This window comes from Tamandua tetradactyla, chromosome 6, assembly GCF_023851605.1.
Source record: "Tamandua tetradactyla isolate mTamTet1 chromosome 6, mTamTet1.pri, whole genome shotgun sequence".
NCBI classification, from domain to species: domain Eukaryota; kingdom Metazoa; phylum Chordata; class Mammalia; order Pilosa; family Myrmecophagidae; genus Tamandua; species Tamandua tetradactyla.
Window position 1 is genome coordinate 44338744 of NC_135332.1, and position 14907 is coordinate 44353650.

Below are 14907 nucleotides of genomic sequence, written 5' to 3' on the forward strand. Positions count from 1 at the left end.
ATATGTTTATGGAAGAAAATTTGGAAAATACAGAAAGGACAAAGAAAAATTAATCTGTCATCCTTCATTTGATACTGAACATTATTGTTAATGCTTTTATGTATTTTCTTACACAGTTTTTGGTGTATATATTTTATGTAGATATATGCATGTGTTTGAATCCTTTCTCCCAGTTAACTATAATATAGGCATTTTTAATGCCATAAAATATTTTAAAAGGCATTTTAATACTTTTTGATATTCTTGTATGTAATATGTATTATTTCCTGTTGGACATTTAGATTATTTGTGGTTGTTTTTATTTCTCTTTAGGTAATGTTGCAGGGAACATATTTATATGTAAATCTGCCTTTACATATAATAGGTTCTTACTGTAATTCCTGGGTCAAAGTATAAACCTTCTAATGATTCTTGATGAGTTGTACTACTTTACTTGCTCCCTCTTCCCCAGCTGAGGTGTATATCACTTCACCTTTGTTGACAGGGAGAAAGTTATCTTTTAAAAATACTTTCAAGTTTGATATGCTATATATTATCATTTATTCTTATTTATAAGTTGATAAATGGCATCTCATTGAACGCTGGTATGCTAGACATTGGGCTAAATAACCTAGTGTTTATTTTCTCATTTAATAGTAAATTTGAGAAGTCTTTATGTTTATTAAGCATTTGTATCATCTGTGCTTCTGTTTTTATCCTTTGTCCATTTTTCTCTTGTGAGTTTTAGGGGTTTTTGCAGCTTGTATGAACTGTATTATATATAATTATAATTATATGGTTATAATTTCCGTATTTCAGTTTTTTGTCAGTTTTTCTTCCATTTTGGTTGTCTATTGATGTTTATTTTTATTGATCATATATAAGTTTTTATGTAATCAGATACGTACACAATTTTTCCTTTAGGGCATTTTTCATTGCTTTTATGCTTAGGCTATCTTTCTTGTATCCCGGTCTCTGTCACTTACCTGTATTTTCTCTTAGTTTTCTCTGATTTCTTTGCTTACTTTTAATCTGTTTGGAGCTTCATTTTAATATGTTGTTCAGTAGTCTATTTTCCATTTCTGCTGCCTCTTCCTAGTTTAGGCCTTTTTCTTCCCCCCACTTCTCACATAGGCTATTGCAGTAATAGTCTCTGAACCCCATGTCTCTGCTCTAATCAGTTCTGCGTATCATTGCCTGATTAACCTTCCTAAAATATCATTTAGAGCATCCTGCCTCTTGTTTCCTTAAGAATAAAACACATGCTTTCAAGCCTGCAACTCAAGGCAGTGATTTGAGCCCTCCATACCTTTCACTCCTTATCGCCTGCTTCAGTAACCACACCTTCCTGCCATCCTGGATGGGCCTCCGCGAGTCCCAGGACACACTCCTGCCCCTGTTCATTCTGCTCACTCCCTGGAATCCCCCTCCAGCCCCACACTCGCCAGCCTCACAGCGCTGTCCTCTTGCTTCCAGGTGAGATGTGTGCAGGGCTTTGCAGACACCAGCCTTTCCATGAGGAGTGTAGGACTTCCCACTCCCCACCGAGAGGGAGGCTCTTTCTCCTTCAAACCCCATTTTATTTGCACCTCTCTAAGGGTACCTATTACAGTTCATGAAAGTACTTTCTCAGCTTTTTTTCCTTGCTAGGAATGCTAATTTATAAATCAAAGTAGTTTGCATCTGTTTACTGTAATCTTGTAGTAGTTAGTATTATCAAGGTTTTGTGTTCATACATTTGGAATAATATTTTTTCTTTCTTTTTTTTTTTTTTAGGAATAATATATTTTTATTCCAATTGTGTCTTGCCTCATTACATAGCCTTTTTGTAGGATGAATGTTAAAGTCTTTTTCCAGTTGAAGTCGGCCTTCTCTGAGCTGGAGACCTGATTCAGGGTTCTTGAGCATATGTTACATCCTGGCCTGCAGGCAGTGTGAACTGAGGGTCTTCTCTATATGCCTTAGTTTTCTTCAGAAAGTGGAAATAGTCCTTACCCACTGGATGCTTGAAAATGAAATGTTCTTTTTAATATTTTGTTTCTGAGAAGGATTATTTTTAGTGTCATCTGTACAGATAATTAAAAAATCTGTCTTTTCACATGTGTAGAAAATCTCCCTTTGCTTGAAACATGGATGCCCATTTCTGTGCAAACCTGTAAAAGTTGGTTGTAGACTTTTGTCTGAAATGCTTTAAAGACCTTCATCTTATAAATCTGTTTCAGTTTGCTTGTAACATTATTTTTCCAAACCATCCTATGAGATGAATGAATGGGGATTTCTTGAAAAAGCCTGTTTTACTGAGGAACTTCCCTCTGAAACTACTCCAAATTAATCACCTAACCCCTTTCCATGATAGATGCTTTCCTCTCATCTCATGGCACTTTGTATGTGTCCTTATCACATATGGCATTCAGGATATTTTGTACTATTGCATGGCTTGAGGGTCAGCTCCATATTTTGTTCTTAGCGCAGTGCCTTGTGTAGAGTGATCTCTGTTGAAGGAGGGAGGGAGGGAAGGAAGAAAAAAGGAATGAAAGGGAAAAAAAAGCCCGAGATACATGAGTTTCTACCCAAATTTAAAAAGTTCCAGAATTGAAGGGGCCAGTTTTGGGGCTTCCCATTCCCAACTCTACACTTGGAGAATTTTTCAGGTCATTTTTACTTAGGATTAGCTCTGGGAAAATATCTTTCAAGGACACTATTACATTTCCATCACTTCTAAGAGTGTGTAGCCTAAACTTTGTTTTCTCTTGTAGGTTTTTCCCTGCCCATCTTGGCTGTGATGCCTATGACAGGTTTGGTTTTTGGTGGCCCTCCTACAAATTATTAGTTACTATGGAAACATAGAGCATATAGACAGCTCTGTAAGGACCAGTTATAGCTTTGGGTGAGTTTCTTGGATTGCTTTCAGGATTTGTTTGGTTTAAGAAGAAAACAGTTGGAATGGGTCTGTATGTGCATTAACAAGGCATGATAATCCCTGGTCAGCTTTTGTTGTTTTTATGTTGATATTAATTTGGCATCAAACCAAAAAAGGATATTTAAAGGGCATTACCTCATTGTTCTTTGATTTCAGATTGCTGGGGAGAGCAGCATTGGTAGTGATTACTAACTATCCTTGGAAATGAGGTCTTGAATGTGTGATACCCACACCTTGTACTTTATCCGCTGGCTTCCTCTGGGGAGCAGAGCACTTTATAAACATTAACTATTTTACCCTCTGGGCACCTCTACCTAAAAGGTAAATAAAACTGAAGGCTCTTTCTTCTCCAATATAGATTAGGACACATCAGCCCACAGAGGAAAATTGCTTGATCAGAAGCAGGTAAAGAGTGAGTGGACCCTAGGGTGTTTGGACCGTAGGTCCAGCACCTGTACCAGTGGTGGTGACACCCAGACATCTTGCTGTGAGGTCCCCCTTTCTGCTTTTCGGAGGATGGTGGGGGTTGGGCCTTTTGTCTCTTGTGTGCAGTGTGAAAGGCTGCAGAACAGGCTAGCAATTGTTCTTCAATGCTTTGTGCTCCTTTATAAGAGAGAAGAAATCAATGCACATTTTCTCATACATGCACTTGGCAGTGTTCTCTCTCCTCTTTCCCAGATCCTGTTCCTACAGGGGGAGGCACAACTGTGCAGCAAACAGACTCACCAGCTTTCAGGTGAAAAAATGCAAACCATCCATTTTGCACTTAACACTCAGGCCTTTTAACGCCATTCGTATAACTGACTGAGTTCATCAAATTGCTGACTTAGTGACAAGCTGGTGAAACTGGAGTGGAGAGAGAGTGCCCTGGTTCAGACGTTCTGAAGGTGTCACTCTGCCATTCCTAAGTTATCTTGGCAGGCTGAGGTATCATGGTCATACTCCTGGAAAAAAGTTTTCCTGGCAGACACCTTCCTTTTTTTGTGGAGGAGGATTTAACGGAGGAGAGGAGGAAGTTCTTTGAAGGATACTGGCAATTTGCACTTTATCAGTTAATATTAGTAAACTATCCAAACAAGAGTTCTGTCTCAGCGTAGCTTTTATTTTTTAAACAGAAAAAAAGTATTGATTTCTGTAACTGTGTATTATAGCTTATAGCCATTAAACAGCTAAATGTGGGACATGAATAGCAAAGAGCTTGCAGCCATTAACAGAAATGGTAGTTTGGATGGCAGAATAATCTTGCAGAGTGTTGAGGTGAGTTCGGATTTATTCATAGTCAGTGGAATGTCCAGGTGAAAACATTCCTGTGGGAGGTGGAGCTCTGGCTGTGGGCATCCTGCCTGCAGAAGGGATTTTGAGAGCTAAGTGCAAGGGTGAGATTGCCAGGGAAGAGTGTAGAGAGAAGGAGGGCTGAGAACAGAATTTAAGACAAACCCTATGCTTAGGCCAGGAGGTAGAAAAAAGACAAAGAAGTCAGGAGAATCAGGAGTACACATAATCCTTGAGTTCCAGGGAGGAGAGAGCTTCAGGGCAGAGAGCTGGTCAGCAGCCTGCCACCAAAGCCCCACAGGCCTGGACTCCGGGTGGCCAGAGCTAAGCCTGGGCCTCCCGGTGGCAGTTTGTCCCTTGTGTTTGCTCAGTAGCTGCTGCTTTTATGTTTGGATCGGTATTGGGTTTTTAAGCAAATTAGTCTTCCTACTTACTACCAAAGTAATAGCATAAAGCCTTGCTGAACCTCTGTGGACTGACAACAAATGCCTTCACTAAATTCTCTGCGTTTGGCCCCTAAAAGCAGAAGTTAAACTGGAGCTGAGAGATGAGTTATCTGCTGTGTGCCAGGGCCTGGGCGGTAGGCAGCGGTCTTGCTATGGATACAAATGTAACTTCAGTGTCAGTCTCACCTTCCTGCCACTGGAGAAGGTAATTCACGTCTAAGCAGTGAAGCATCCCCTGGCTCTTAACAGGAGCTGTTAGAGGGACTGCTGTTTGAACAAGGAGCTCCATCTTCCTGAAGCCAGCAGTCACAAAACCGTAAACACAACGCCGGCCAACTCTATTGCCAGGATCGTGGTGGCTTGACGTTAATATTAAACATCTCCAGCAAGGCAGAGAGCTCTGCTGCCCAACTACAGAATAAAAATAAATAAAAATAAAGAGAAAACCGTGCCAAAAGCAGTGAGATGACTTGTCGTCTATCCTTTGTGAGGCCATTTGTCTTCTCTTCCATCAAATCTGTTATGAAACAGTCAAACTGTGAAAGTGGAAATCATCCCAGGAACATGGAATATTAATGCACAGGAAGGAGGCGACCTCCTTATTGTCTGAAGAGTCTCTTGCGCTCCCCTTATTTGCCAGTCCACCAAGGTAAATTATTTTTCTTAAAATAATATGAAAGACTTGAAACTATAGAAGGGAAGATGTTTCAAGTATTTTTTCATACTTTATTAAAGTGGAGTGAATTTGTAACTGACTTGAATAAGGAGAAATTGTAACTGAGGAGAAAGCTTTTACAAATTAACCCTAGTTTCCTTTTACTGCTCCATCCTTCTCCCCCTCTTTCCTCTTCCCCATCCTTTCAGTTCCTTTGTTTGGGGCCTGAACCTGCTTCTTTGAACATTTATAAATCTTGAGTCTGTCTGATCTTTAGGAGACAGGCCAGAGGCCACATGTCACTATCTGTAATTTAAAGCTGTAGGAGTAAAAGCATTGGCAGAGGTTTGAAGAACCTAGTTCTGACCTGACCAAAAGAGCCAATTGAAACAGACCTTCTAGAGTCTCCTTCGAGCACTGGGTAGGATGGTGATGAGAGCAGACACACTGGGTAATTTATGGGTTCAGTTTGCTTGGAGCCACTCTCGTGGCCTGTTCCACTTGGAAATGAGTCGTATACTGCCACCTTGTGGTTTATTAGGGCAGCAGCAGTGTGGTTGTTGTGGAACATTGTGCCTGTGAACTGATTGGCTGAAATTTGCCTTGTATATAGATTTTGGTAATTAGTGCTAGATAAGTGGGTTACTGTCTAAGTTGCTATTACCTTGGTAACTTGATTGTGTTAAGAAATAAGTCTTAGAGGAGAGAAGGTTGTTTTCTTTTCCTTTTACCTCATTTCTTTGTATTTTCTTTCTTTAGTAGAGATTTGTGATGAGATTCCAGGAAAGCAGACTGCGGTTCACTTGCTGCTGTTGGGGAGGGTGGGAGTAGAGTGAGGGAGACTTCAGTGTGGCCTTCTGTTTCATTCAGGAATCCTCACTTTTCTCCTCTCAAAAATTTTGCATCACTCTGACTAAATTACACCAACTCCTGAGAAGAGCTGTGTCTGTCTGTTCACTTGGATTGGGTCTTAGTCTTCCTGAGAAACTAAATTCTAAATGTATGTCATCTGCCTCTGAGCCCATTCCTGTGTCGTACAGAAATTTGTCCTCTACCATGTGGCCCCGAAAGAGCACAGGGCAATTGCTTGTCATTCAGATCAATATATTTTCCCCTTTTAATTCATAGAAGCATTTCTCAAACATCTTTTTCTCACCTGTAAAGTCATTAATACAGAGTAGAATGGATTTGGGTCAAGGGAGCAGAAAAAATAAAAGACTAAAGAAAAGTACCGTTTTGTTTCTAGTGTTAGTTAGAAGTAGACTCACAAAGAATTCAGCTGGGCCCTTTTGATGATGACCAATTTGTTCTAGCATGTTGGCTACTATGTCTTATTCCATTTTTCAGTATCATGATAATAATGCTATTTATGCAACTGAGACTTTGCTTAATGTTTTAAAAATGGTATATTTAAGGAACATGTCACCATTTTATTGTTGAGGAAACAAAAGTTCAAAGGAGTTGTGCTTACGGTTTTGTGACTGCTGGCTTGTTCAAACAGCAGTCCCTCTAACAGCTCCTGTTAAGAGCCAGGGGGTGCTTCACTGCTTAGACGTGAATTACCTTCTCCAATGGCAAGAAGGTGGGACTGACACTGAAGTTACCTCTGTCCAAGTCATAGGCCTAGTAAGTACCTGAGCCAGAATTCAGAACCAACTCTGACTCCAAACTGTAGTCCTTTTACATGTATTAGACCATGCTGTGTACCAAATAAAAATGATTTATTTTAGGTGACAGTTAACATTTATAGATTTCTAAATTTGCATTTCTTGTTTGATTAAGCACGTTAAAAAAAAGAAAACTGTTCTCAGATTTTTAGGCATGCATGAGTAGAAAATGGAGAAGTGTGTGGTCTTTGCTTTTTGGCCCACTTGATTACCAGGGGCAATCTGACAAGTTAGAATGGTGGCATGTTTTACGGGGGTATGGAGGGTTTAGTTTGGTGCCATCATTAGTGTCTGCCAGGTGGTGGTTGGCAAGGTATCTTTTTCAGTAGATATTTGGAATCCCTTGGCCATATTGGTAGGTGCAGACTAGAAGAAAGTAGAAGCTCTTTGGAGACAGGGAGAAGCATGTGTTCAGGACAGAGGAGGCCACGTAGTCCCGCTTAGCCGGCTTTGAGCTGACTTGCCTGCACCAGAAATAAGGGGATTGGCCAAGAGTTTCCGAGGGCCTCACTGTCAGGATCCTTGGCAAATGGAGGGCTCAGAGAAGTTCAGTTGGGATGCTGGAAGACTTCAGGCTTTGTCACGTAGGAACAGAAGGAACTAAGATGGGTTAATGAAGAAAAAAACAGATTTAGTTAAGGGAAGATATCAAATAATTAAAGTGCTGCCACAGGGGATCGCAATCAGGTGCTGGAGGGGCCCGGGCCCATGGGGCAAGCCGGAGGTTGGTGGGGTTGGGTCCCGGTGAGGATGAAGGCTCGGGTGTCTCTCCTGAATGGAGTGGATTTTCCCAGGCTGATCTACTGGAGATGTTCACATTACCAATTTCCCTCTCAGCTTGGCTTCTGTTGTGCCTTTCATGTCTCTGTAATCCTTCAAAATTCTAACATTAAAGTTAAAAAAAAAATTGAAATTTTTTAAAAATCAATTTCTTATGCCTTTTAGTTGTACTTTGAGACTGGGGACCAAACACATGTAATACGTGTACATAAGCTTCCACAGTACTAGTAAGTTAAGTGTCTTCAAAAGACAAAGACATTAGTAACATCGCAAGTGATTTTAAAAGCATCCATCTGTGCCAGTAGCCACCCTGGTGCCATGCAGTGGGCCTGCCATGGATTTCTGTACCAGCCATGTCGAGGCTGACTCTGCTCTCAGGGACCCTGATTTGGCCAAGATTCTGTTAGGCACTGGCACTGTGTGAACTAGACCCCTTATTCTGACTTTCCCTTTGTGTGCTTTATCATTTTCCTCTGATTCTTAACTGAATCTCTAAGGGATTGAGTTAAGGCAGAAACAAATGCTGTATCACTTGTGTGCAGATAGAGCCCTCGTTCTCAGGGCCTGCAGAGAGGTGTAGGATGAGAGAGGAAAGGTGGTGGGATGCCTCGGGTGTATTTAGGTAGCTCACCCCTGTGAAGCAACAAATGAAAAATTTCAAATTAATGAAGGGCAAATTGTGTGTCTAATTTTAATCAAGAAAGCAGCCCTATTGTCTGTGCTGGCACGTTTGCAAGACTGGCTCAAAATCTCCGATATGCAATACTTGCTTGGAGAATATGATGTAGTTTTGGAGACTGTACAGGTTTCTTTAGGGAGCAGTGGATTGCTGTTTTCTTTCCACTGTCTGTCTTCCTTTGGCCACAGCCATGGGTAGTTTCAGCATGGGGATGTCCTGGAGGCCTGGGGGTTTCCAGGCTGGAATAGGAGGAGTACGGTTTTCGGGAGAGCAGACATGCAATTCCTTTGGTCTCCCAGAGGCCACAAGCCTACTGACCTAGCAAACTGAGAGCCCCACACAGATCATTTGCAGATTTAACATACTCCTTTGTGCTCTTTGCCCAAATAACATTTTGAAAAACAGTGATCTATGTAGTAGTCCAGTGATGAGTGTGCATGTGGAGCTTGCAGGGAACATATTTGGATACGCATGTCTTTGGGCTGCAGTATTTACATATTACCCCCCCCCCCCCATTTCATTTAGAGCTATTTGAAACCTTACCCACTACTAAAGTGATTACATTTCACAGTTAGCTAGATTGTGCGTACTTTAAGTCTCTTCAGAAGACTCACATAATAAATAAGGTGAATCCTAATAGATACATATACACATTCTGTCTTTATTGAAAATGGCTTCTAATCCATGATCATTTTTTTTCCAGAAACAGGTTTTATGATAATATAGTAAAAATATTAAATTAGAAAATGCCTCACTAAGGGTTATAAAACCTTACTACAGTAGAGATAGGTAATTATCCCCTCTACAGCCTAAATGACAGTTTAAAAGAAATAAAAATGTTAGTGCTCATTACTTGCTTTTGTAGGTTGCAATAAAGGGTAAGTTAAATTTTAATTCAAGGAAGAACCCCTGCTGTCGACCTTCTACCTCAGGTCCAAGCCCCGTTAATTACTCTGTAGGTCACCCTCCTGCATGGCACCAACGCGAACCCGCTGGCCATTGAAACCAGGAGTGTCCGGGAAGGAGTGGCAGAGTGGGGAAGGCACTTCAGCTCAGTGATTCAGGTCTTATTTCTTGATATGATAGGAAGGAGGAAATATGTATTTTAAAAAAACCAAGTTCATTATGTATAGCCTTAAGGGGACCTCAAGTATTAAACTCTACACTTACCCTGGAGAATCAGATGGAGACATGGTTAGCCTAAAGGATTGATAGTTGTGCTTCTCTGCATGGCTAAATCCCGGCTAGGAGAGATGCTGCAGGGGAAATGTTCCATGCAGTAGAAGGCCGTGTGATTCTCAGTCCCATGGCGGCTCTTTGTTACCTGGGTTTTATTTTTGTTTTCTTTGGGATGGGGTAAGGAATATGGATACATTTTATTTCTTTGCAGATACTCTACCTTTCCCTATGCTTTGTCACCAGATCTAGGGCACACCTGGGTTTGGGGAAAATAACAAACTCAGTACCCCCTACACATTGTGGTCCTCTTATTGGGGTGCACAGAGAGTTTCTAAGGAGAAAGTAGACTCGTAGTTTTAAGGGATCAACTTCCAGATACATCTTCTTTCCTAAAATTGATCTGCCTGAGAATACTGCTGTGCTGGAGGTTCAGGCATCTCTTTCCCCCCAACTTTTTCTCAACTGCCCTCTTCTACCTGATGAAAGTCCCACCTGGAGCCCCTTTTAATCTGACATGGGACATTGTCAAACAAAAAGACAGTTTGAAATGGTGTGGGGATTAAGAAAGGAAGTAACTAAGGGCTGGGTAACAAAATGCTTGTAGGTAAGATAGTTTCCAGGTATTTATTTTCAACAAAGTTGTAGGAGAGCCTAATTGAGGTGTCAGCTGATAGATCATTAAAAATAACTTCTGGTGGAGAACTACTGTGATTTTTTTGGACATCAACTTCATAAAGAATGAAAAAAACGGAGTGACACTTGTAGAAGAAAAAACTCTAGCATTTCCGTCTACTTATTATATGAACAATGTTTCTCAGTGCTTGTGTCTACAAAAGAAATAAAAAATGGGAATGGAATTGATATTGAACTCTTTCATTCCAGCAATAAGCAATATTCATCTGTGGATGCACAAACAAATGGCAAGAAAAGCCTTATCTATCACATTAAGAGATGCATTTCTAATCACGTTTTAAAATACTTATGTACATTAATTTTTCACTAAAATTATTATATACTGGGCGGGCCACGGTGGCTCAGCAGGCAAGGATGCTTGCCTGCCATGCCAGAGGACCCGGGTTCGATTCCCGGTGCCTGCCCATGTTAAAAAAAAAAAATTATTATATACTGTATTATGTTATTGTATATATTGATTGCATCCTAATATGTGTAATGTTAATCCAATCCATAAGAAATATTTTTTAATTATTTAGAATCTTAAGGTCTTAAGAAATTAAAAATTTTTAATTGAGATTTTATAAATTTCAAAAGTGTTTCTATTTACACACTTATTTTGTAGCCAAGAAATATGATATGGGGATTAATAAAAGGCTTTCAAGCATAAAACAATTATATTAGTACAAAATTTTGTAGAGAAAAGTTGAATGGAAATACAAGTTTAAAAAGAAAAATTGGGTGTAGAATTTCCAACAGTTAAAATTGCATCCATGTGCTATTTAAATGAATGAGAAGGGGTATCAAATCAAAATAGAATGTAGATTCCATTGAGTGCATTACAAAATGGCTGTAAGAGTTTTATTATATGTCAGACATTTGTGAGGGGATGTTTGGTTTTTAAAAAGTCTTTTAGAAGGTAACAAGCAAAGAGGCTTGAAAACCACCGCCCTAGGTTCTGCCCTCAGAGGCTGTGTTTTCCCCAGCCCTGCCACAGTTGCTGCGTGAGTGGAAAGCTCTGCCAGCGCTGCAGCCGCTGGATGCATCAAAAGGGGCTGAGGCCAAGGTGAGAAGCTGGACCCTGGAGGGCTTCAACCTGGCGGTGCTCCTGGACCCTGGGGAAGGTCTGCTTTGTCTTTCTCTAGGATTGGGCTGAGGGATGGAGAGAATAGGTGGAGGAAGAGGGAGGAGGAAAGAATGTGGCCGACACTATGTTTTTGGTAAAAGATTATGTAATACAAACCTGAAATAATGGAGACCTGGAGGAGCTTGAGAGTTTGAGATCCACTTGGAAGATGGAAAATGGTCACCGATTGGTGGTTAATGGTTGAAGAAGACATAAACATTGAAGTTACTTTGGGGTTTTTAAATTGGAATAATCCCTTATATGTATTCTTTCGTTCTGTAAAAAAAAAAAAAAAAATTTAAAACCCAGACCACTCAGCTTTCCAAGTTGCTTTGCCACGAACAGCTGCATGTGTTTGTCAGCTTTGCCCACCTGAGTGTGAAATGATGTTCTATCAAAACATGGGTTTCAGCATTTCACTCTGTGCTCCTGACATGTGAACCCTGCTGCGGACAGTAACTGCTGCCTTCGGCCCAGGCATTTCCCTGATACTGCCGCGCAGAGTGGAAGCGTTTGCTCACTGGTAATGATGGGCTCTGGTGCAAGCAAGCACGGCAAGGTTGGAAAGGGTCTGATTGTGAAGAGCTAAATAGCCTTGTGCTTCTGCATTTCCTTCTCATCAGACATCGGAGTGTTAAAGTCACACTGCCCTTTTTTGTCGTGGCAAATCTCCCCTTAATGACACTTAATTTTTTGTTAAAATAACTAGAGAGACTTGTACTTATTGGCATACAGGCAGGCCATTGTGTGATAAAGTGGAAACTGGGCAGGCACTGCTGTCTTTTTTTGTGATGGAGCTGATGGTTTGGAAGCAACAGCCTTTGCAAGTGAGGCTGCCCGCCATTCATTTGCATTTGGTCTGAGGCTGCCTTCACCTTTGTTTGGCTTGTCTGAGGCTGGGTGAGGGCGAGTCAAACAGCTGTCTATAGTAGAACAACAGAAGAGATGGGTGACGGTCAGAGTGAACCTGCCTTTGTCTGTAGGCATGAACGTGGGCCTGGTGTATTTCAGAATGAGAAAAGTGCTTGGAAATTCCTGTGATAAAATTCCTGTAATAACCTTGAAGACCTGTTGTTTTCTGGCCTGTACTTTCCCTGCCTTGTCCTGTGTTCCCTAGCATGATAAGGTTAGTTTCCATTCTTGGCTTCTGCAGTTTCTTCTTTAAGATTTTTACTTTCTTTTTTTTTTTAAGTTGTGATATATTCTTCCTATTGCTGGATTTCTAATTATATTTCTATTCCTAGCCACAACTATAGCAGGATGACTTCAAAAAACTACATTTTTGTGTTGAAGTCTTGCTGAACTAGACTAGCTCTTTGATGGGTGGTATGGTTTTTTATTTTTTTTAAGCCAGATCTGCTGATGATGACTCTCAGAGCTTTAAAAAGCCTGCTTTCTTAACGAAGATAGCAGGCTGTATTTTGTGGCTAGATCTTGAAGATATGAAACAGGGCAGGTGGCGGTGCGAGGGTAGCTCAGTGGTAGAATTCTCGTCTGCCATGCGGGTTCGTTTCCCGGATCCTGCCCTATTCCCCCTCCTCCGCCCCCCCAAAGGAAAACCAAAAAACCCCACAGGGCTGGTATGATTTTCATCTGAGGTCGTTCCTCCTGGCCTTTGAACTTAGCCCCACCCCCGCTTCAGGGGTGCTGGCTGGACCTTTGTGCCCAGGTACATGCCCCCCACCCACTTCAGTGGACCCGTCTCGGTGGCACATCGTGCTGATGGGAGAGACATTTTCACATATGGGGTTAGCCAGCTTGGGACCTCTTGGCTCTTCATATCTGCTCTATATGCATGAGGGAAAGTGTCTTGGAGCTTCTGCCACGACAGGAAGGGCCCCTCCCAGTCCCAGCGCCCTTGGAGATTTCCCAGGCTTGGGTATCCAGCCACTTCGGACTGGTCACATATTTTAGGCTTTGGCTTTATGTGTGTGTGTGTGTGATGTTCCATTTCTCAGCAGGAACAGAGGTTGGAAGTGATTCACTTGGTTTTTTAAGAACTCAGGACCCTGGCATGTTATGATTTCTTTTTTAATGTCAAAACTCAAATTTAAAAATAGGATGGGCCACGGTGGCTCAGCGGGCAGAGTTCCTGCCATGCCAGAGACCTGGGTTCGATTCCTGGTGCCTGCCCATACGAAAAAAGAAGAGGAAAAAATAAATCAGCCAATCGAATAATTGAGAATAGAGAAAAAGAGTCTGGGGATGGGGAAGAACCTTGGTTTTGCCACTGAAGAGCTTTGTACATGTGATATTGATTGGAATCTTGTTGCTGGGATCACTTTCATTGTTTTTCAAGTACTGCTGAGTCCAAGAAAATGTATGAAAAATAAATAAATTATATCCTCCTATATCCCATGTCTGATTGAATCCTCCTCATAGCGTGGCAGTCTCATACATCCTATTAAAATATTCAATCTTGTTTTCTTACTTGAAGAGCCTGTCTGTAAAGGGCAAACTTATAGAAAACTCATTCCCTAGAGACAGGGTATCCAGCCACATCGGACTGTTTACATATTTTAGTATTTGATTGGCTCTTTCTAGGTTTCTTCCTTCCTGTGTATTTGTGAGTAAGAGCTGTGGTATATGTATTTTTAATTGTGTGGTCATATTTTCAATTGAAGAAACAGATTGGGGCATTTCCCAGCTACTTAGTTTCTTTTTGACCTTGAAAAGTTAACCCATGTGTTAACCAATTTGTTTTGTTTGTCTTCTAGGACAGAGTTGTATCGATCTCTTTTTGGCAAACTCAACCCTTCTGACGAGGGCCATAGGAACTGACAGCCCCCGTCTGTCTTGCTGCAGGCTTGACCCCAGCGGCTGCTCATCCAACCCCCAAAGAGGAACCTTGTCTGCCTGCTGGGGTTGAACGAGAGGGGAAAGTCCCTGGGGAAGGGTTCTGTTCAGAACAGGTGCCTAATAAATCCCAGGAAACAGGTTTCTCCGTCTCCAGTCTTTGGTGTACAAGAGTGCTGTTCCCTTAGTCCTTCAGCTGCCACAGATAAAGAGCCTTATGGCTGCTGCCGCAGAAGGTGCTCCCCGAGCGGTGAAGTGGGCCCAGCATAGCTCCTGGCCCATAGTTGGTCTGATTTAGAGCTCTAGCAGGATAACAGATTTGTTGGAAAGGTTTTCTTTTCTTGTTTTTTTTTTCCCCCCTAGATAGGCAGCCTCCTCATACAATGTAAAATTTCATGGAACGAATAATTCTGGGGTAAGACGCTGCTTCCTGGGTGGGTGATGTTTAATGATTTATCTTGGCTTAGAGGAGCAGGGAATCCCAAGAAACCTATAACCCATGATCAGGAAACTTTGTAACTTGAAAGTATTTGCCTGTTTGTCGCTAAATACAAGTCTCCAACTCCTTTTTTGTTTCTCCTTTTCACCTATGAAGATTGTTCTAGAATCCTTTTCCAGTCTCACCATTCATTCCTAAAACACGTTATTGAGATTAACTCTGGTGTAAATCTAGCAGGAGGAGGTGATTCACTTGTTTTTTCATCCAAAGGTCAAATGCTGGGAATTAAATCCCCAT

The 14907-nt window shown here is 41.4% G+C and overlaps 1 protein-coding gene across 1 annotated transcript in view; it reads left to right on the forward strand.

Annotated features, from left to right (window-relative positions):
- The window catches only part of AATF (apoptosis antagonizing transcription factor), a 157373-nt gene extending 143060 nt beyond the window's left edge, over positions 1-14313 (forward strand). Inside the window, exon 12 of the mRNA XM_077165064.1 lies at positions 14093-14313. Coding sequence (XP_077021179.1) covers positions 14093-14156 — 64 coding nt within the window. The 3' untranslated portion in view covers positions 14157-14313. The remainder of the gene's footprint in view (positions 1-14092) is intronic.
- The last annotated feature ends 594 nt before the right edge of the window (positions 14314-14907 follow it).